This window comes from Eptatretus burgeri, chromosome 15 (assembly GCF_056783735.1).
Source record: "Eptatretus burgeri isolate ZD-2024b chromosome 15, Ebu_testis_v1, whole genome shotgun sequence".
Taxonomy (NCBI): Eukaryota; Metazoa; Chordata; class Myxini; order Myxiniformes; family Myxinidae; genus Eptatretus; species Eptatretus burgeri.
In genome coordinates, this window is record NC_140975.1 from 29,277,860 (window position 1) to 29,299,471 (window position 21,612).

The window sequence follows — 21,612 nt, forward strand, 5'->3', positions numbered from 1 at the left end:
AGATACCCGTCTACGACGGGTATGGGGGACAGGACGGATCACAATACTCAGTTACGGTAGTTTCTTTGGATGTTTTGCGCCGCATTCAACAGCTCAGTTCATATTGGTAGTGTGTCTGGGTGCCCATGGTAGCGTTTGAGACCGGTCGCTTTAGACTTGGACTCTGACCAAGTACTACCTGTGTCCAGTATGCCCAGTAGGTGCCTCAATTTGTATATTGCAGAAATTTTTGTCCTTTGTAGGGACAGCATCATTCAGATAAAGCATGGTCAGTTCAGGAACTACAACCGCACATGCCTCTTTCTGAGCAGAGCTGCAGAGTTTTGGGAAGTGTCCCACCTTCCCATATCCATTTACATTTCGTCTTTGAGGCAGGGCAAGAAGGCACATTAGCAAGGTGGTTTACAGACCCACATCTGTAGCAGGAATGGTGAGATTTGTGGATGAAGAATCCACAGCATGGGTTTAAGGTGAAGTAGCAGGATGTAATTCCTTCCGATGAGCGGCGTCGATCGCTCGCACCGAAGCTGGATCGGACAGCAAGGTTGCATTCAGCAGTGCAGATTCACTTTGGCGTGCCACATTAACCACTTTTGTCAGCGTAAGCTGTGGCTCCAACAGCAGTCTTTCACGAATTCTGGTATTTGAAGCACATTCCACCAGTTGATCATGGAGCATCTCCTCCTCCATTCCTCGAAACTCACAAGAGGCAGATAGTTCACGTCAGGCCACAACGTATTCATTGATAGTCTCATCAAGCCTCTGAGTCCTCTGACGGAATTCATGGCGTTTAGCAAGTACATTGATTTGCAGTATGAAGTGCTTTTCTAAAGCAGCAACAGCAGATTCATAAGTACTACCTGTGTCCAGTAAGTTGTAAAAATATATATATATATATATATATATATATATATATATATATATATATATATATATATATATATATATATATATATATTGTGCCTCCGTCCCCAAACAGTGTTACAAGACGGCACACTTTCGGCTCGCAGACCAGGCCTCACCAGCGGTGTCGATCACAAGCAAGTAGTTCTCAAATATTTTCTGCCAAGTAGATAAAAGAATAGCAGGTTTTCCCACGCAGAGCAGAAACGGTGCGGGTTAGGGAACAGAGAATCCCATCCTCGTCGCCAAAATTGTTACGTTTTGAGAAGAATCAGGTCCGGGACCACAGGAGTACAACAGCACGCTTTATTCCATCTCCGCCAAATCTCTCTACTCCTCTTCTTCTTCACCCAATATCATATATCATTGTGAAACGCCCTCATGTGGCCAACGTGGAATTGGCATTTTCATCGTAATTATACAAACAGGACACAACACAAACACTCGTGAGGTAAACGAGAGAAACTACATTCTGACGTTACATCCAGATCGGGAGCAGCTTTGTTTGGCTCGAAACTCAAAATCATAATTGTATTGTGGAACTGATGAAACCTCCCACTCACCTTAGAACACCGGCTGGGACCCCAAAAGGTTCCACAGAAGGTTTGGTGGGCATGGGCCTCTCCCCAAAACTGAGGGAGTAGTTTTGCGATGGACAGACTGACACTCCTGCTTTATAATATAGATTATTATTATTATTATTATTGTTATTGTTATTATTATTAACAAAGAACAAATGCAGACTGAAAGATGAAAAATAAGGAGTATTAAAACGATGAGCAGATACCTGTCGTGGACGGGTATGGGGGATGGGACGGATCACAATACTCGGTTACGGTAGTTTTGTTGGATGTTTTGCGCCGCATTCAACAGCTCAGTTCATATTGGTGGTGTGTCTGGGTGCCCATGGTAACTATACATGGTAACGTTTGAGACCGGTCGCTTTGGATTGTTGGCCTTGACACATCGTACCGGATTAGTAACACGAATGATTTGACAGATTCATTGTTTCTATATTACCTCCATCAACAGATTAACATGGCAGGATAAAAGTCGTAAATGCTGAGTTGAACAAACGTCCTGAACTCATGGACTTGGTTAAGGCCCTGTCACACCTTGACGATTTAACCAGCGTATGCCTGACGTATGAAAAATTTGGCTAAAACGCTGGCACACGTTGAATACGTTATGGGTAAGTTTGTATACGTTAAGAGCACGCTGGCATACGTCATAGTACGCTGGCTTTTTTCATAGTACGCTGGCATACGTCTTTGTACGCCAAGGTGTTAGACAAATTTTCCATGCTTGAAATTTTCCGACGTATGCCAGCGTATGACTCACACGTTCCGCATAATGCTGGCCATAAGTTGTAGGCACGTTACGCGATCGTTGACACACGTCGACTACACGTTACTTGTAAGTTACTCATAAGTCGAAACATGTCGAGGTAATGGTTAGCGTATCCGAAACTTATTTCTAACCTATGAAAAACGTGTTGTAGGCACGTTACACGATCGTTGACACACATCGACTACACGCTACTTGTAAGTTACTCATAAGTCGAAACACGTTGAGGTAATGTCTAGCTTAGTGGTTCTCAACCTTTTGTAGCCCCCCCCCCCAAAATAAAAAAAACAAACAAAAAAAAAACCATGGAGTCTGAAACACTGATGGGTTCCTCCTGTGAACCCCATTTTTATATACCAATTCCCCTAAACGCTGCCAATACGCCATTATACGGTAGCTGTAAGTTAGAAACACGTTCAGTAAGTTCTGTGGTCGTCCAGAAGACGTCAATCAAATACTTCTACATACGTCAATGTGCGTTGGAGATACATCACTCAGAGGTTCAAAGCACGTTACTCATAGGTTAAAAATTAAGTTTCGGGTATGCAAAACATTACGTCGACGTGTTTCGACTTATGAGTAACTTACAAGTAACGTGTGTCAACGATCGCGTAGCATGCCTACAACTTATGCCAGCGTATGCGGAATGTGTGTCATACGTCGAGTACGTCGAGAAATTTTCAGCATATTGAAAATTTCTCGACGTACTCGGCGTATGACGACGTATGCCAGAAAACTACGACGTATGCCAGCATATTACGACGTATGCCAGCGTGCTCTTAACGTATACAAAACTTACCCATAACGTATTTGACGTGTGCCAGCTTGGCTCGGCAAATTTTTCATACGTCGGCATACGCTGGCTAAAACGTCAAGGTGTGACAGCGGCTTCATACTTCAGTGTCTAGTTCGGTTATGATTTGAATCGTCGAGCCGCAGCCTATGAATAGCCTACGCCACGTGATCGTCGGCGATACGCTGCTGCACGCTATGCATAAGTTAGACTATCGTTGGGCATAGGTTGTGAACACCGACAACACGCTCAGCATTCGTTGGTATAAGTTATCTATATGTGATTAATACGTTATGTGTACGTTACTAATACATTATGCATACGTTCAACACTTTATTATATGCCCAAAAGTTAAAAAAACATCAATAGTTCAGTGTACGCCAGCGTTTTACATACATTTTGAGACCTTGCCATACGCTGGCTAAAACGTCAAGGTGTGACAGCCCCTTTAAGTAAAGCACGTCATCTGCGACCCGGCCGTCAGTTTGCCACTGAACACTGCTGATTGTGACGTCATCGGTTCCCTCTTTGAAAATTCCATCTATATTCGATTTTTTGAATACGCTATCACCTGCATACATATATGGAACACATAATGTGAAGATTTCGGAAGTATTAACAGAATATGTTTGGAGAAAAGTATGTTAGAAGTTCCAGGCTTACGCCCATTATGTATATTATGATTATGATTATGATGTGTATGGGCTTGTATTAACAAAATAAGACAAATTTGTTTGGAGTAGTAAATGGCTTGCACATTAAGGCTGATCCTGTAACACTGGTGATGTGAAAATTAGAGGCTGTATAGATAATGAGAAAATAGCCAGAAATTTATACTACAAAGCAAATGCAGTCTGGTGTGTTGATTTGCTAATATCATCTTTCCAGTTTTTGCCGGTCTCAAACAAACGTTGAATGCGTACTCAAGGGTCTTTGGCGGGTGGAGGCGCGGGGGATTTTTGACTATTGCTAGCAGATGGGTAGATCCTCAGGGGGGTTGGCGTCACAATCCATCACGGAGCTTTTACTGTTGCTGAAAATTTCCGCTCTTTCTGGAAGCCATGATGCTACAATGAGCAGCTCGAACTTGGTCTTTGAGCTCCAAGTCGGTGAAACAACAATGTCAAATTGATGGAAGGTGTCATTGGGAGCCTCAAAAGACAAATATAATCCTCGTCATTCCTGCAAGCGACAAAGCCGTAGAAAAGGGAATGTAATTGAAATGATTGAAAAGATATGGATGGGGCACATATATCTCATGAACCTTTTCATGAATAGCTCGACCATGAATTTACTTTAGTATACGTATTTCTCATCTTTAACTCGTCCTACTTCATCCCAATCTTCTGTAAGGAATATATGGATGGCTACATTTGCTCGTGAAATCCCAGTGTGTAAAAACATATGACGTTCAGGTTCTCCATCGATGGGATTTCCTTGGGACGTTATCATGGTGCAGGAGATGTGAAAGATCACGGGAAAACTGAGATTTTTTTTTTTAATCCACTCTTCTTGTATCCTCTTTAAAAGAGTTTAAATATTTTTTTTATCAGTATTTCATGAATGCCTTGAATTTCATGAATGTTCATCATGACACCACTGTAATCCACTTCTCAAGAACTTACATGAATGGGACTATAAACCTCTTGGTGAATTAATGGGATCATGTGCTTCTCACAGCCTGTGACTGCCACCCGGTTGGAGCAGCTGGCAAGACGTGTAATCAGACAACGGGACAATGCCCGTGCAAAGATGGAGTTGCGGGAATTACCTGTAACCGCTGCTCCAAGGGCTATCAGCAGAGCCGCTCACCGGTGGCTCCATGCATCAGTACGTCACGTGAGCGCGCACACACGCACACACACTCACACACACACACTCACACACACTCACACACCTGTATAGAATGCATAAAATGACCCCTAACTACCACTCACAACAATTATGACTTCTGGTTTCCATACAATCTGGGTCTATTTATATTTTATAACAGTAGAATTATTGACTCTCACACCACCACTCACAACATCACCAACATTTACCATCACTCATCTCTGCTTCCCCCAATTTCCTCCCATTTTCTTTATTTCAACCCCAACCCTAATCCTATACTTCCCTCTTCCTCCTCTACCTGCTCTTTCTACTCCAACCTGGTACCTTTTCACTCTTTTCTCTCATCATATCTTTCTCTCAGGATATACTTGTCCTATTCCACAACATATTGAACATATAGCCCTTGTAATGTACACAATAAGACAATTAACTTTTGCTTTCAAATATTATGTTTTATTACATTTATTTTTGCAGAAAAATAATGTGGTTAAAAATCTCTCTCCCTCTTTCTCTTTTCAATGCAATCTGATATCATTGATAATGACAAGTCTGGTGTTGGCTTAATGGTTTAAAGTGGTTGGCTTAAGAGCTTCGGGTTTTCAGTTTAAGCCCATGTTGGCTGTTCAATAAACACCAGGTGGGATTGACTCAGCCTGTCATCCTTCTGAGGTCAATAAAATAAGTGCCAGTATGCTGGTAATAGAAGGCACTGCATCAGTGGCACAGCTGCACCCCCAGAAAACGATGCAATCAACAGGCATCGGCTGCACAACACAGCGAGAAACCAATAATGGTGCCCGGTTATGCAAATCGAGCATTTGCTGCTGCTCCGACTACAACTATGACTACTATTACTTTTTGGCCCAAGTCTTTCACGAACCCGCTGGCCAGGCCTCTGAAGTTCGACTTTGGCAGGAACTTGTAAATTTGGTCACAGTGCCGGCAATAACGCACCTACTCTCCACGAGAGACTCACCTACTCTTCACGGATTGTTATTGTCCACCGATTGCGAGCAGATGGGACACCCGGCTTAACGTCCATCAGAGGGATGGAATACTTTACGATGGAATGCCCTACCTGCGAAGCACCAATCCTTATAGTCAGGTCGGGAATCAAACCCAGACAAGGTAGCGAAAAGGTAAGTGCGCAACCTCGGCACCATTCTGTTGGACTAATCCAGTGCAATGAGGTGCATGTGTTTTTCCTTTGAAACAACTTTTTATGGTTTTGCTGGATCATGCATTTTGGACTTTGAGATTAGTGCTTTTGTTGAGTCTTGTTAATACGTTTTGCCTTTTTTTAATTATTTTTTTTACATAGAAATACCATTTGTGAGGAAATAAACACTTGTCCACGACTGAATCTTTAAAATTGCGGCGTTAACACTGCCCTTGGGGCTTGCTGTTGTTACTTATTTTTCCAAGAGACCTGTCTCTCATTCCAGAGTAATGCCGAATATGGAGGAGGAATTCAAATTACATTGACTGAGACATACATATCATTCAGCTGCCCTTTAAATGCCAATAATTCTACATTTGATAAACAGTGTGGCCATTAATGATCCCTTGGAACATTGTGAAAATATTCATCCATCGTGTGCTAGTAACTTAGCCCATTTTCCTGCTTGGGTTTACCTGTATAATTTGTACTACCTGAAACAGGGGAGAGTCAGGAGAAGTGGATATGGCACAGGCATGATGAGCCAAATGACCACCACCTGTGTTTTCATTATGTTGTATTTTTTGAAGGGAAATCGATGAGGGGAAAAAACAAAACCCTCTGAGATAGAAAATCAAGACGTGTGACCTTAACAGTCCAAGAAACAGCACGACACCAGGAAGGAAATCTTTAACTGTAAAGGACTCATTCACAGCATCTGGCTGGCTCAACTACACCATATTCTTGGCTCAACTACTCAGTACTATTGGCTCAACTGCACCATGCATCTGGCTCCAACTCCACTGTGCTCCTGGCTTAACTACACCATGTTCCTGTCTCAACTACACCATACTCTTGGCTCAACTCAACTTGGCTCAACTACTCTGTGCTTCTGGCTGAACTACACCATACTCTGAACTTAAGTACACAGTACACTTGGCTCAACTACACAGTGCACTTGGCTCAACTACACAGTACACTTGGCTCAACTACACAGTACACTTGGCTCAACTCAACTTGACTCAACTACTTTGTGTCCCTGGCTGAATTACACTGTGCTTCTGGCTCAACTACACCGTGATTTTGGCTCAACTACACAGTACACTTGGCTCAACTCAACTGCCTCAACTACTTTGTGTCCATTGCTGAACTGCACTGTGCTTCTGACTAAACTTCACCGTGCTCTTGGCTCAACAACACCGTGTTCTTGGCTTAACTACACCGTGCTTTTGGCTTAACTATACTGTGCTCCTGATTGACTCCATTATACCGTGCCCCTGGCTCAACTACACCGTGCTCTTGGTTCAACTACACCGTGCTCTTGACTCAACTACACCGTGCTCTTGGCTCAACTACACCGTGCTCTTGGTTCAACTACACCGTGCTCTTGACTCAACTACACCATACTCTTGGCTCAACTCAACTTGGCTCAACTACTCTGTGCTTCTGGCTGAACTACACCATACTCTGAACTTAAGTACACAGTACACTTGGCTCAACTACACAGTGCACTTGGCTCAACTACACAGTACACTTGGCTCAACTCAACTTGACTCAACTACTTTGTGTCCCTGGCTGAATTACACTGTGCTTCTGGCTCAACTACACCGTGATTTTGGCTCAACTACACAGTACACTTGGCTCAACTCAACTGCCTCAACTACTTTGTGTCCATTGCTGAACTGCACTGTGCTTCTGACTAAACTTCACCGTGCTCTTGGCTCAACAACACCGTGTTCTTGGCTTAACTACACCGTGCTTTTGGCTTAACTATACTGTGCTCCTGATTGACTCCATTATACCGTGCCCCTGGCTCAACTACACCGTGCTCTTGGTTCAACTACACCGTGCTCTTGACTCAACTACACCGTGCTCTTGGCTCAACTACACCGTGCTCTTGGCTCAACTACACCGTGTTTTTGGCTTAACTATACTGTGCTCCTGATTGACTCCATTATACCGTGCCCCTGGCTCAACTGCACCATGTTCCTGCCGCAACAACACAGTACTCATGGCTCAACTCAACTTGCCTCAACTACTCCATGCTCCTGGTTTAACTATACGTATAGTCAAGGCTGAACGATCCCTGTTCAGACTATTCCATAAAGGCAGAATTCTTTAGAATAAATTTCATGAAAAGCTGTGTGGATCAACCCAAAGTAAAGGCATGCCAATGTCACATCAGGCTCAAGCCCCCTTTGCCCCCTCTTCACAGCCAGGCAGTAATTGTCACGCTGTGTGGCCACGGCCTTGTCTTGTTGTCTGAGCTCTTCGTCGCTTGGTCTCCTGCTAATCTGTACTCCATGACCCTCCCCTCCACCCCACCCCATTGCCTCGTAAATCTAAAGGTTCCCTTACACAGTTCCTCTCAAACATTTTGCTTTCTTTCACATACTCCTGCGCAAACTGCTTATGTACCTTCTGTCTTGCCTCGTCTAATGCTTCACACTGAGCTCCCAGCACAACCTTTATTCACAAATCCTCATATATTTTCATCTTTCTCTTGCACTTTTCACGAACTTTTCGGTGTGATAGAAGAATTCCTCTCCTAACGAGGAGGCACAACACTGCTCGGTATAGGGGTTTTTTGTTTTCCTATCAAGGGTCTTGGCAAAAGAATGTTTAGATCAAAGATACAGATCAGGAAAGGAAGCCAAAAAGCATTCTCCAAGTGGGTAAAGATGTGCGCAAGAGAAGTACATTGCAGGAAAGAGGAAAGGAGATCTTTTTTATTTTTATTTTTTGAGAAATGGAATAAGGCTGTGACACATAAGTGTTGATTGTGACAAATAAGAACATGGATGCAGCAGAGGAGCAGGACATTAAGGAACTTATGAAGACTGTTATTGATGATGAGTAATTTCATTAGGGTGCTTCATTTTCCATATTTTACTGCATAACTTGTGTTGAGCAATATTTGTGGAGCCAAAATTACGAGCTGTCGGTGATAAAGGAAGAAAGCTTGTATGTATATTGTATAAGGATCAGATGTCCTTATAGGTTTTGTTGTTTTGGCAAGAAGAATCACATGAAGAATGTGATGATGTTTTTCTTCAACAGGGATTCCCTTCGATTCCTCGACGCCAGCTACGAGTACAGATGGACCCTCGTGTGAGTACACTTTCCAGTTTACTGATATATATATATATATATATATATATATATATATATATATATATATATATATATATATATATATATATATATATATATATATATATATATATATATATATAGTGTGCCAACATTGTTTGGCCATGCTCTATCCCTTTGAATGCTGAGTGTCAAACAAGGAAGCATCACATACCTTTCATAAAGTCGGGTAGGACTCGGCCAGGGTTTGAACCTCTGACCTTCCAGACTCAGAGTGGACAATCTGACCATTACACCATCAAGACACACACACGAACACACACGTGCACAACTAAGCTTGAATGTATATTATCAAAACTTTCCAGGGGATTCTTAACCTTTGGGCACATACTTGTCCAATCAGGACGGAAGCTTTTGTACACTTTCAGCGTATCTTTCTTTCGGAAGTAAACACGGGCATTGCAGGACATAATTCTTAAATTGTGTGTGTAGCCCATGCATGGCATCATTCGTTCATGTCAAACTTTGTCCTCGAGCTGTATTTAAAAAAAACACACCTCCTTGACAGGCAAATCACCACCATACTGTGCAGCAAATAGTCTGGAAATTTCAACAAATCTGATGCCTTTGTGAACCAGAAATTTCATAATTATTCATCGCTCCACCATCCTTGTTACCTCGCTTGACGCCATCTTGATTTTCAGCACCATGTATTGAAGCAGAAGTGCGTGACTGTGCTCATTGATTACCAAGACTCTATCGTGACAAATTTGCTTGAAATCTTTTAAGCTACATACATACATTTTTTTTATTTTATAAACAAAATAAAGTGCAGGTCAAATATGAATTATTCTCATGTTATATGCTTTATGGCAATTATACTTCCTGTCGTTCATGAGCCATGGCACAATTTGTATGATTGTGGATAATGGTTACCTAAATTTTTATGTGAACTTACAAACCACCCTTGTGTTTTGCATTGAGCATGCTGGCCGGCATTACGACTCCCTCACCTCAGCGACATTCTCAGGGCCGTGCATGCAGTCCCGGAAGTCAATGTTGGAGACGGGTGACCTAGCGTGCTAATGTGGTGGATTACCCTGCTGTTAACCTCTCCCCCTTGACCCGTTTGTCACCATTCTGATGTGACCGAGCATCTCCAACTGGGAGTAACCTTTGACTCCAGCAGCAACCATGCTTGGACAACGAGTGTTTTGAATCTCAATAAGTACATTTCTCAGGGTAGACATAGGCGAGGCCTCCGGAGCACACTCAGCACATCAAATAATTTCACATCCTTCTGGAAACTAGCCAAATATGTGCGTTACGAGCTACCGAAACGAACCTATTTGGCATGTGTGTGCGAGGTACCCCCCCCCAACCCCTCCTCCACTCTTTCTCTGTTCAACCTTTATTATTCTTTGCTACGCCTGCTCCAAAGCTGCTTAAAGCCACTGTCACGGGACAGAGCAGCCATTGTGGGCACCCAGAATGGGCCTCTGAGCCAGTCTGCAGCCATTGTATTGGGGTGACGTCTCGTGAAGGAAGCAGAAACGTGTCTTTTAGCAACTCACCCGACCAGTGCCCTGACCCGAAACAGAGGCTTGGTGGGGGTCGGTTACGGCTGGGAATAGGGAAGATTCAAACCCTTACAGTGCCAGAGACAAATGGGCATCCAGCGCTAATAAAGCAGACAATCGATTGATGATTTGCAAGGGTTCAAAGCATGTTTAATCAACCTGCCATTTTGTTTAATATTATCGACATGTTTTGTTATGGAGTGTAAAGAACAAGGTGAAAGCGTTCACCGGCCCCATTCCCCGATCAATCACTGTACTCTCAACTGAAAATATTTACTCAAAAACTACAATATCATTCATTCAGATGCTGCACCCTTTCAACAGTTGCTTTCAGGAGATGGTATTTTGGGTTTTTCAACTCAAATAAAAATGTATTAATTCCCTCTTGGGAACGTTTACCTTCTGATTTGATAACGTTGTGATGACACAATATACGAGTATCTTTCGAAAATAGCAGGCCGTTGTGTGATGCTACCATGGTAAATAACTTGCAGCATGTCATTCATTCATTCATGTGCAGCACCAGGCTCTTATTTGCATAATCTTTGGAACTGTGGCTGTTCAGCTGATGCAGTAACCCCCCCCCCCACTCTTCCCTGTAGATTCGGGCTTGAATTTGGAATTTGGCCAGGGGGTAGCAGCAATAACTCACCTACTTTATGCCACAAACACCGTGGGATCTCTAATATCTACCAGTGTTGGTAGACGGGTCCTCATGTTTGATCGATGCAATGCCCCACCTGCAAAACACCAGGGTGACAACCTATTGTCGGACAGAACTCTTACTCATACTAGACAGCACAAAGGTGACTGCATGACCTCGAGATATCCTGCTCAACCACCTGCAGCAGGTGAGAATGCTGTATTGCCAATCACTCAAGAGATGAGTTAATTGAGGGCACAGTGGAATAAATTTTGTTTCTGCACATCCAGTCCTACAAACAATGTTCCCCTCAACATTTTTCTTTCCCGTTGTATTATACAATTACCAATACAACACACTGCACCAGCTTAAGGTGTAAGCACTTCGTTTGCACCACGTGGCATTCCACGGCACAGAGTGGGTTGATAAGCATACAAATAAGGAACTTCAGTGATCATTGACTTCAGATGTTCACTAAGGACACACTCTGGTATGGCAAGGGTATGGCAAGGGCAAGCAGTTTTATCAGCAATACTGAGGACGTTCCAAAATTCAGGACTATTGTTCTCTGAAATATTTTCAGTCCATGTTGGATGGAATATACCACACTAATAAGTCTGTCTTGGAGACAATGGGTTCAGGAAGGCATCTTCCTCTGATTGACAGGTGGAGGCACCACCAACTATCACAGCTGCGCTGATGATTACCATCTCTGATGACAACACCGAGACATTTTCATGACTATGGAAGAAATTGGAAAGCAATGTCTAGTAGGGCAGAGAATGTACCACAGAACAATACTGTTGAACATCCACAGCCAGTTGCTTCAATGAATATGCGGCTCACAAAAATAATTACTCGTGATTGGGAAGATCCATATTCACAAATGGAGACACCACCAACTAGCACAGGTGCCCATCAAGGTAAGGCTCAGTCCTCATACCCAACGTTTCAACCATTTACCTGTACAATTACAACTATCTGCAGTCAGTGGGAGAGCTGGTGCCTGAATATGGCACAAGCATGATGGGGCCTTGTGTGTACAATTCCTTGTTTCTTTTCCCAAAACATTTGAAATGCAATTGCCAGTTCTACGAATACAATAGCCTTTTGACTTCACTGCACTAAGTCTGGAGGTCAAGGTAGCTATGAGTTCAGGAAAATGCTTTTAAAAGGATGCAGAAGGGAATACAATTAAACCTCTGGGTTTTGATTAGTGGGGATCACCACGTATTTTCCTTTTTACCTCTGCCACCGAAGCTGGACGGAGGTTATGTTTTCACCATTGTTTGTCAGTTTGTCTGTTGTTTGTTACTTGTGAAATTGAAGATTTGCAAGTGTATTGGTTGGTCCAGTCTGTTATTGTCTGTTTGTCTGCATGTATGTCAGTCGCCTACATCCATCCATTGGGACCATACTCTGTGCAGAGCGTTGGTGCTGCCGAAGCAGTCTCCTTGGCTACTGGGCACAACCCTGGATAGGTCGCCACTCCGACACAGGATACCAGCAAACTGGCACTCATTTTGCCAACCTCGGAAGGTTGACAATCAGTCAACCCCACCTGGTATTAATTCAACAGCCAAGTGGGATTTCAACTCAGGATCCTCAGATCCTAAGCCCACCACCCTAACCATTAAGCCAACACCAAGAATAGTCACCTACAGGTCACATTTTTACTCCGATCTTCACGAAACTTAACCACCTGGAAGTCACAACTCAGGCAAAAATGCTACAGTTATAATTATAGATAGATGAGAGTTGTACTCTCGTGTACTATCGTTGGTAACAGGTTCTACTACAGTAGTCTGCAGAGGATTACTTACTACAGGATAGGAATGTTAGTTTTGCTTGGGAAGCAAGAAGGCGGTTGGTTTTGAGGTCAAAAGGTGGAAGGCCAAGTTCACATAGATCGTTTTTCCATCCGATTCACTTGATATCTGTAATATATACTGCACAGAATATAAAACCAAAAATATAAAAAAAAAAAACAGGCAGACGTTGAACCCTCGTCGAGGTGAACCCTCAGTTGACGGTCAACCCATGTGAGTCTATATATTAATTACGTACTGTTTGCATGTGAGTTTAACCGTGAATACGTCTGTTAATTACATATTATTGGACCACGAATACGTCTATTAATTACGTGTATTAATTGTGGATTATTGAATGTGACTTTTAGACACTTAGACCTTTCTACCATCCATCCATCCATCCATTGAGACCATACTCTGCGCAGAGCATTGGTTCTTCCTAAGCAGTCTCCTTGGATATTGGGCACAATCCTGGACGGGTCACCACTCCGACACAGGATACCAGCAAACTGGCACTCATTTTGCCGACCTCGGAAGAATGACAGGCAGAGTCAACCTCACCTGGTATTAATTCAACAGACAAGTGGGATTTGAACTCAGGATCCTCAGATCCCAAGCCCACCACCCTAACCATTAAGCCAACACCAGGCACACCTTTCTACCCTTTAGACCTTTTCGACCCTATGAAACTTTTACGACTATTTATATCCCCTTAGACCCTGTAGACTTTTTTTTTTTTACCTTTTAAGTCTTTATATCCTTTGGACCTTTATACCCTTGAGATTGCTTTGACACTTAAGACCCTTTAGACTCATGAAGACCTTTACACACTTTGGAATGCTTAGACCCCTCAACTCATCGACCTTTAGACATTTAGACCCTCTTTAGACTCCTTAAACCCTTTCGACCCCTGAGACCCTTTTCACCTGTAACCACTGCTGGAACATACCCTTTAGGCCTTAGATATTTATGACCCCTTTAGACCATTTTTATAACTTTTAAGACCCTTTATACCCCCTTAAGACTCTTTTAGACCTTTTAAGACCATTCACACCACTTTCGACCCATTTGACCGCTTAAACCTCTTGTGCTTTTACGCCCTTTGGACCTTTCATACCATTTATACCATTTAGGACCCTTTTCTTTTTTTTCTATACATAGTTAAGGCTTGTGGAAGAGCTAGAACACAGAATGGATCAGGACGCAACATAACAAAAGCAACAGCAAAAGGAAAAGGGGGAAATACCAACAGTAGAATGGAGGCAGAAAATAGATGGAGATGAACAAACAAGAGACGCAGGTAATGATGAGGGGTAGGGGAGAATGCAAGCAGTAGATAATGTGGATACAGAAGCAACATTTTGGGAGGGGTGAGGTTTGGGGTTCAGGGTGGTTTAACAGGTGTAGAAAAGATCATGATTTTGGGATGGGGGATGATTTTGAGATGGTGGTGAACAGCTGTCTTGAAGACCTGGAGGGAAGAATTAGATTGAAGAGTGTGGAAGTTAATTCCACAAGCAAAAAAAAAGAGGAAGAAATGAGTGGAGGTGAGCAGTGGTTCTGGATTTTGGCAGTTTCACTAAGAGGGGGTGCTGGTGGACCATGTGCGTCCCACAGATACCTTGTGGGTGGGGGTGGGGGGGGTACAAAGCACGGAGATAGCAGAGGGTGCAAGACCGGAAAGTTGGCAGAAGAAGACAGAGGGACCACAAACCTGTCGGCGATGGCGAAGTGATTGGCCCATCGACTCATCGTGAGAGATTCCAATGATCTTGAAGGCCTTGGTTTACACGGCATAAACCTGAGAAAGGTGTGAGGCAGGGGTGCCAGCTCAAAGGTGAGAGCAATACTCCATGAAACTGCAGATGAAAGCCTTGTTGGTGGATCGGAGTTCAGGTTTGTCAAGGAAGGACTTTGCATGATGGAGGATGCCCAGTCAGTGTCTGGCTTTGGAGGCCAGTTTTCAAATGTTGCTTGCGAAGACCCAAAAGACCTTTACACCCTTTTGACCTGAACTTTTATTGGAAAATACCCCTTAGATCTTTAGACCCCTTGAGACCTTTAGACCCCTTAAGACCCTTATAGAGCCCCATATAACATTTGAAACACTTCGACCCTTCAGACCTTTACACCCCTTCAACCTTTTAGACCTGTAGATCCATTCAATGCTTTAGCACACACCATAAAACATCTATAGTCTTCTTGCAATATACTTTTTTCAGCAACTAATACATGATTTCCACCCACCCGAAGCTGGGTATTCTGGTAGTTTGAACATAATTTGCATTTTGAGTCAGTTAATTGGTTCACCAATCAAATCCGAGAAGCGTAATGTTTATTTGGATTTTGCAAGTGTCATGCAATGCACAAAATCTTTCTTGTTTGTTGGGTCGCCGAAATAGGTGACCCTCATTGTCAGTAATTCTGTCTGTTTGCTTGGATGTTTGTTTGAATGTTTGTTCGTTTGTCATCAGCATAATTGGTAGTAAACGTGGGCGGATTTTAACCAAACTCGGGTGGTAGGTACATCTTATGACCTAGTGCTTTGGAAATTGTGATGGTTGCTAGAGACGCTTTGGTTCCCCAGCAACAACCGAAAAACCTTCAAAATCGGTACAGTTCATGCAAAATCAATTTCGAAAGCCATTATCCCACGTAGGGTTATGGAATTTGGCACGAATGATCTACAGGTGATGCTCTATCAAATATATTCCGGTTTTTGTGATATATGGAATACTTTAGGCCTAAGTCACATTTGCCACAGCGGCCGTGGGGTCTCCAAAATCTACGGCCACTAGTAATTATACGGCGGCCGCAGTATTTCCATGGTCACACAATGTAGCAGTCACATATGTTTTTATTTTTCGGGGAGCCGCACGGGGTATTTAGAAATTGTGGAGACCGAAAATGTGGGGGTGCCGTACAGTCTTTGATTTGATGTCGCACGGTGACCTTAGGGCGTTCCTGCAGCGGCCATAGAATTTTCAAGGCAGACGCAAGGTGCCCGCAAGGCGACCGCAGGGGGACCGCAGGGGGGCCCTAAGCCGAACGTGCGGCCAGACGGACGATAATGAATGGGTTAATTTTTTTAATTTTTTTTTTTTACCAGTTCTTTTGTTTCGGCTTGTCGAATTGCTATGGCGAACATAGAAATGAAAAAAGTTATAACTCCGTGCTATAATTCCACGGCGACCCTACGGCCTGTAAAATATAGCCAAACGGCGTAGGGCCACCCTGAGGCCACCGCAGAAACTCTGCGGCCGCCGCACTTTTGTCAATTCAGAGGGCGTACGGCCGCCGTATCCTCGCCGTAGAGCAAATGTGACTTAGGCCTTACCTGCAGCGCCCCCTACAATTAGGGTATGCGTGAAAATTGGCGAAAATTGAAGGCCCCCTAGCGACCAGGTGAGTGCATCGATATGAATGAAACTTTGCAGGTTCATGGTACTCAATGAGTACTACAACTTTGCCTCAGGACATATTGACCGATTTCGCTTAGGTCAGGGGTCAAAGGTCAATTAGTGCAAAAATCGATAATATGCGAGAGCTGGAGGTGCCTTCGCACCAAATGCTACTCCTCCTAGGGTTATTGTCGGATGGTCATGAAAATTCACACTAATAATCTGGAATGTATTGTGCACAAACGGTCGAGCCGGATTTTCGATTTAGATCTTTGTTCACCCACAGCACCCCCTCGAACTTTGGGGATTTCCAATTTCAAACCGCATTTTCGGAACTTTTCATTCAAATGGATACCGAGTAGTTATCATAGATGGAACTGGATGAGATTTGATATGCATAATCTTAAGGTGATTCCCTATCCGCTATCTGACATCCATTTTGCTCTATATCTTATAGTTTCCATGCTCGGCGACCCATCGCCGCCTACCGGCTTGTTTGCTTGTTTGTCTGTCTGTGAGCAGGATGTCTCAAAAAGTTATGAATGGATTTGGACGAAATTTGGTGGACAGGTTGGTTGTGTGACAAGGCTGAATTGATTCGATTTTGGTGAAGATATGGATGTGAGATTTAAAATTTTTAAAAAGTGATTCTTCACCAATGGGAGATGAGGCCAACAAACGATACATCACAAGATATTTCAAAAAGTTGTGGATGGATTCTGAAAAAAAACTTTGTGGATGAGTTGGGTGGGTGACAAGAACAAGTCGATTAGATTTTGAATAATGTCCGGATGCAGACCGGTATATCAGTGAGATACAAAGCGGAAACTGTTCAGCCTGGCAGAGGTATGCGTTCCACCGAGTGCCGTTCTCGTTTCTACAGTATTTAACGCCATCCAGGAAACTTGTTCATGCCTTATTAAAATATCAGGATATCAAGAGTTATGATTGTACTTTTTAGGGGTCGTATATTTATTACATATGCAAATATAGTGCACTCCCATCTCAACCTCCCTATATTCATGTTGCACAATTCCGACGTTTCAGCATCCTCTCCCCTCCTCTTTTTTATCAAATCATGTTGGAAATGGGCTTATATGATTTTATGGTACCTTCTACAATTATTTATGCTTAAAATCATCCCCAAGCCTGCTAAATTGCAGTAAAACCCTGGTTAGTCACGGGCCTAGGTAATACGGGACGTTCAAAATGATGCATGAATGCTAAACGAGGCCTTCTGCGCATGTGCTGTGTGTGCTTCAGTTTGTGTGAGTGTGATTGTGTGAATTAGTGTGACTCAGTTTGGCTTGACAGGCACTTTTAACCTGCCAATGCCAGCATGAAATGTGTAATTCAAATCATCTTTATGACATAATTTTCAGCTTTTAACCAAAAAAAGTGGCAATTTTGAGTTAGTTAACCACAATTGTTGTGTTCCTCAATGCACATCGGACTCACGGAAATATAGGAATATGAGAAATATCTTTTGTGGCCTAAACAAACAAAATATTTGTATAACAGCCGTCAAAGCTCCCATAGAGCCCCCACTCTCCTCCCAACATGATAAATAGTAAATAAGCTTACCCTGTACATGCACAAGCCCGATATATGGTGTTCCCAGCAGTGTTCAGAAGAACCTAATCCAGATACACACTCCACTTCCACTGACCCACCTAGTTGGGAGTTTGCAGAACGAGCAGGTGCCCATTTGGTGAGCTTAGAAAGTTCTCCAAGTATTTCGTTGTGCAGAGGCACAGCCCGATCTCTCAGGTACTTTTCCAAGTACCTTTGAGAAGCTTGGTGAGCCGTTCCCAGTCACAATCCTTATCCTGGACACATAATACATTTTATTTGACCCTGAACTCTTCAGCCTCCTTTGGTTTCTGCGCATGCGCACCGAGCACTTGGGGATGGATTACGTCATTTCTCAATTGCTTTGTTGGAGGAGCACCTGATGGTCACAAAAATAAACCAAGAAATGACAGTCTTACCAATATGTGCATGCCGCAAGTGGAAACTAATTTGTGTGTAAATAATTACAACAAATAAGTGGTTAGAGATGATTCACAAGACCGGAACTTTGAACAAGACCAGCAAGGGTTTTCTAATTCCCATATTCATGGTGGAAGTGTGTGTGCTACCATGGTCATGTTCGAACGATTTGTTTGTATTTTGTATTTTAACACCATCATTTGAACAATAAGCTTGTGAAAGGCAAAAGGCACTGTACATTTGTGTTGTACCTTAAAAACTCCATCTCTCACTTTCCATGTACTGATATTCCACATCCCAAACCTCAGGAATACCTCTGGCTGCAACTTCCCCTCCACTCCCACCTCATGTTTGTCTGTGTGTGTGTGTACCGTCATCCCAAGAGTGACTCCTCCATCTACCTCTCTCTCAGACAACGTGGACCAACTTATAATCACTCATCCTAACTCTCTTCCTCATATGTGGTGACTTAAATTGCCACCATGCCAATTGGCTGGGTGTTGGTACCTCTCTCACCAGCCATGGCACTTCTGCAAAGGATTTATGTGACTCCATGGGACTGACTCGATCTGTGAACTTTCCCACCTGGATGTCTACCAATGGAAAATCTTCCCTTCTGGAGTTGATGATGACCAACTCCCCCAATGTATCTTGCTCGTCCTCTGCCCCAATTGGCTCATTTGATCGTGTGTTTGCGAAGGTCATCATTTCTCTGGCCATTCCCAGGAAGAGCCTCAGTGCAGGTGAGTCTGGAAATTCACTCAGGCAAACTGGCACGGACTAGAAGCAGCCATCACACTTCAGGTCTGGTCTCCTATATCCACCGCCGATGATATTAGTTCAGCCTGGGAATTCTTCCACAGAAACGTGTTGTCTCTCACGCACAGATTCATCCCATTTCGTCTTCAGTTATCTAACCTTCCTCCTGCTCTTGGTACTCTGAAACCTGTGGTGAGGCAGTTGCTTTAAACCAATTTGCATTATCCTCTTGGAAGGCAAATCCAACCAAAAGCAACCTCAGATCATTCCAAAAAGCCCACGATAAGTTTGTTTCGACAAATATACTCTCAGGAGGGTCAGAAAACAACATCTGTCCAATTTCAAGAATGAGCTTTCAAACTTGTCTCCCTCCTCTAAAACCTGCTGGTGCCTTGACAAGTCAGTCTCTGGTGTATCCTCCCCTGTCTCTTGCCCATTTACTTTACCCACCCTTCCCAGTCATATGCAACTGCTCCTGAATTATGGGTTTTTTGCACCTGAGAAGGTGGGAAAAGTTTCTTACAACCCTCGACTCTGACTCGGGAACTGGACCAGATGGCATCAGCTCACGTGTCCTCCTAAAAATATGCTCTGCTGTTCTTGCACTTCTTCTCTCTGCCATTTTCACCCTGTTATTTACCCAAGGTCATCTTCCATCTGCTTGGAAATCAGCCAACATCACAGCATTAAACAAAAAAGATGCAAAAACAGATCCCCCCTTAATTACATACCAATTAGCTTACTTCTAATCATCAGCAAGGTCATGGAATCCATCATCACAATTGACATAAAATCATTCCTTTTCTCCAACAGCGTCATCTCAGATCATCAATTCGGATTCAGACCTGGTCATCTACTCTCTCAACAATGGATGGATGCCGTCAATATCAGACATGAGATCAGGGCCATCTCTCTGAGCAGAAATCGAGCTTTTGATCAAGAGAGTCTGATATCCTGCTTTGCACTCCAAACTGTCTGCCTATGAAATCCAAGGCCAACTCCACTCTTGGATTACTGACTTCCTCCACTCTCATAGCCAATTTGTGGCTCTCAACAGAACCCTTTCATCTCCTCTCCCTTTCAAAGCTGGAGTACCCCAAGGCAGTATTCTAGGCCCTATAGTATTTCTGATGTTCATCAATAATCTCACTGACGTCTTTGTCTCTTTGCTGATGACTTCACTTTCTGTCGTGACATCTCTAATCCTCCTGACAGACAGGAGCAGCCTCTTCCCTTTCCTCAGACCTTGCCAAAATCCCAAACTGGTCAAATAGTTGTTGTAACATGTCTTTCAATCCTGATCTCTCTCTCTCTCTCTCTCTCTCTCTCTCTCTCTCTCTCTCTCTCTCTCTCTCTCTCTCTCTCTCTCTCTCTCTCTCTCTCTCTCTCTCTCTCTCTCTCTCTCTCTCTCTGAATGTCTCTCTGTGTCTCTGTCTTTCCGAAAGACCCTTCTGCCATCGTTCCCATCTACTTCTCAAAGATGTTCAGTCATTCAAATTATTTGGTCCTTTCTCTCAGCCATGATATTTCTTGGGCAAGCGACATTTCAAAGTTGGCTTCCGAAGCCAGACTGGGTATCCTCCTTCATGCAATGTTCTTCCTTGGCACACCTGAGCTCCTATCCACCTACAAGGCTTTCATCTGCAGCTTGATGGAGTACTGCTTCCCCCTCTGGGCTGGCTCCCCTGCCTCACATCTTGCTTAGCTTAATGCCATGGAAACCAAGGCTTTCAAGATCATTGAAATCTCTCACAATTATGCTGAGTCTATGGGCCTGGGCCTATCACTTCGCCAGGTCGGTGGTCTCTCTGTCTTCCTCCACCTCATATCTGGTATTGAACCTTCTATCCTCTCCATGCTACGTCCTCCCCCCCCCCCCAAGTATCTGCAGGACACATGCGGTCCACCAGCAAGCCTCTCCTCGTAAAACTGCCTAAATACAGAATCACTGCTCACCACCACTCATTCATTCACCTCTTTTTCCCACCTGTGGAACCACCGACCTCATTCTCTTCAATCACATTCTTCCCTCTCAGTCCTCAAGACAGCTGTTCATCACAATTTCGGGTCATCCCCCATCCAAAATCATGATCTTTTCTACACTCGTTAAACCACCCCCACCCCTCCCAAAATTTTGCTTCTGTATCCATATTGTCCACTGCTTGCATTCTCCCCTACCCCTCATCATTACATGCATCCCTTGTTTGTCCGTCTCCCTTCCCCCTTTATCCTGCTTTTGGCATTTCCCCTTTCTCCTGCTGTTCCATTTGTTATCTTGTCTCCTGCTCTGCTCTGTGT

General features: G+C 43.5%; 1 protein-coding gene across 5 annotated transcripts in view; it reads left to right on the forward strand.

The window, feature by feature from the left end:
• LOC147011819 (netrin-1-like) overlaps window positions 1–21,612 on the forward strand; it is a 194,021-nt gene that overhangs the window by 130,641 nt on the left and 41,768 nt on the right. For 4 of the 5 annotated variants that reach the window (XM_085857095.1, XM_085857098.1, XM_085857097.1 and 1 more), the window contains exons 4-5: window positions 4,724–4,882; window positions 9,096–9,146. In XM_085857095.1, the coding sequence (XP_085713221.1) occupies window positions 4,724–4,882; window positions 9,096–9,146 (210 nt within the window). The remainder of the gene's footprint in view (window positions 1–4,723; window positions 4,883–9,095; window positions 9,147–21,612) is intronic. The other variant, XM_085857096.1, reaches the window with a different exon arrangement.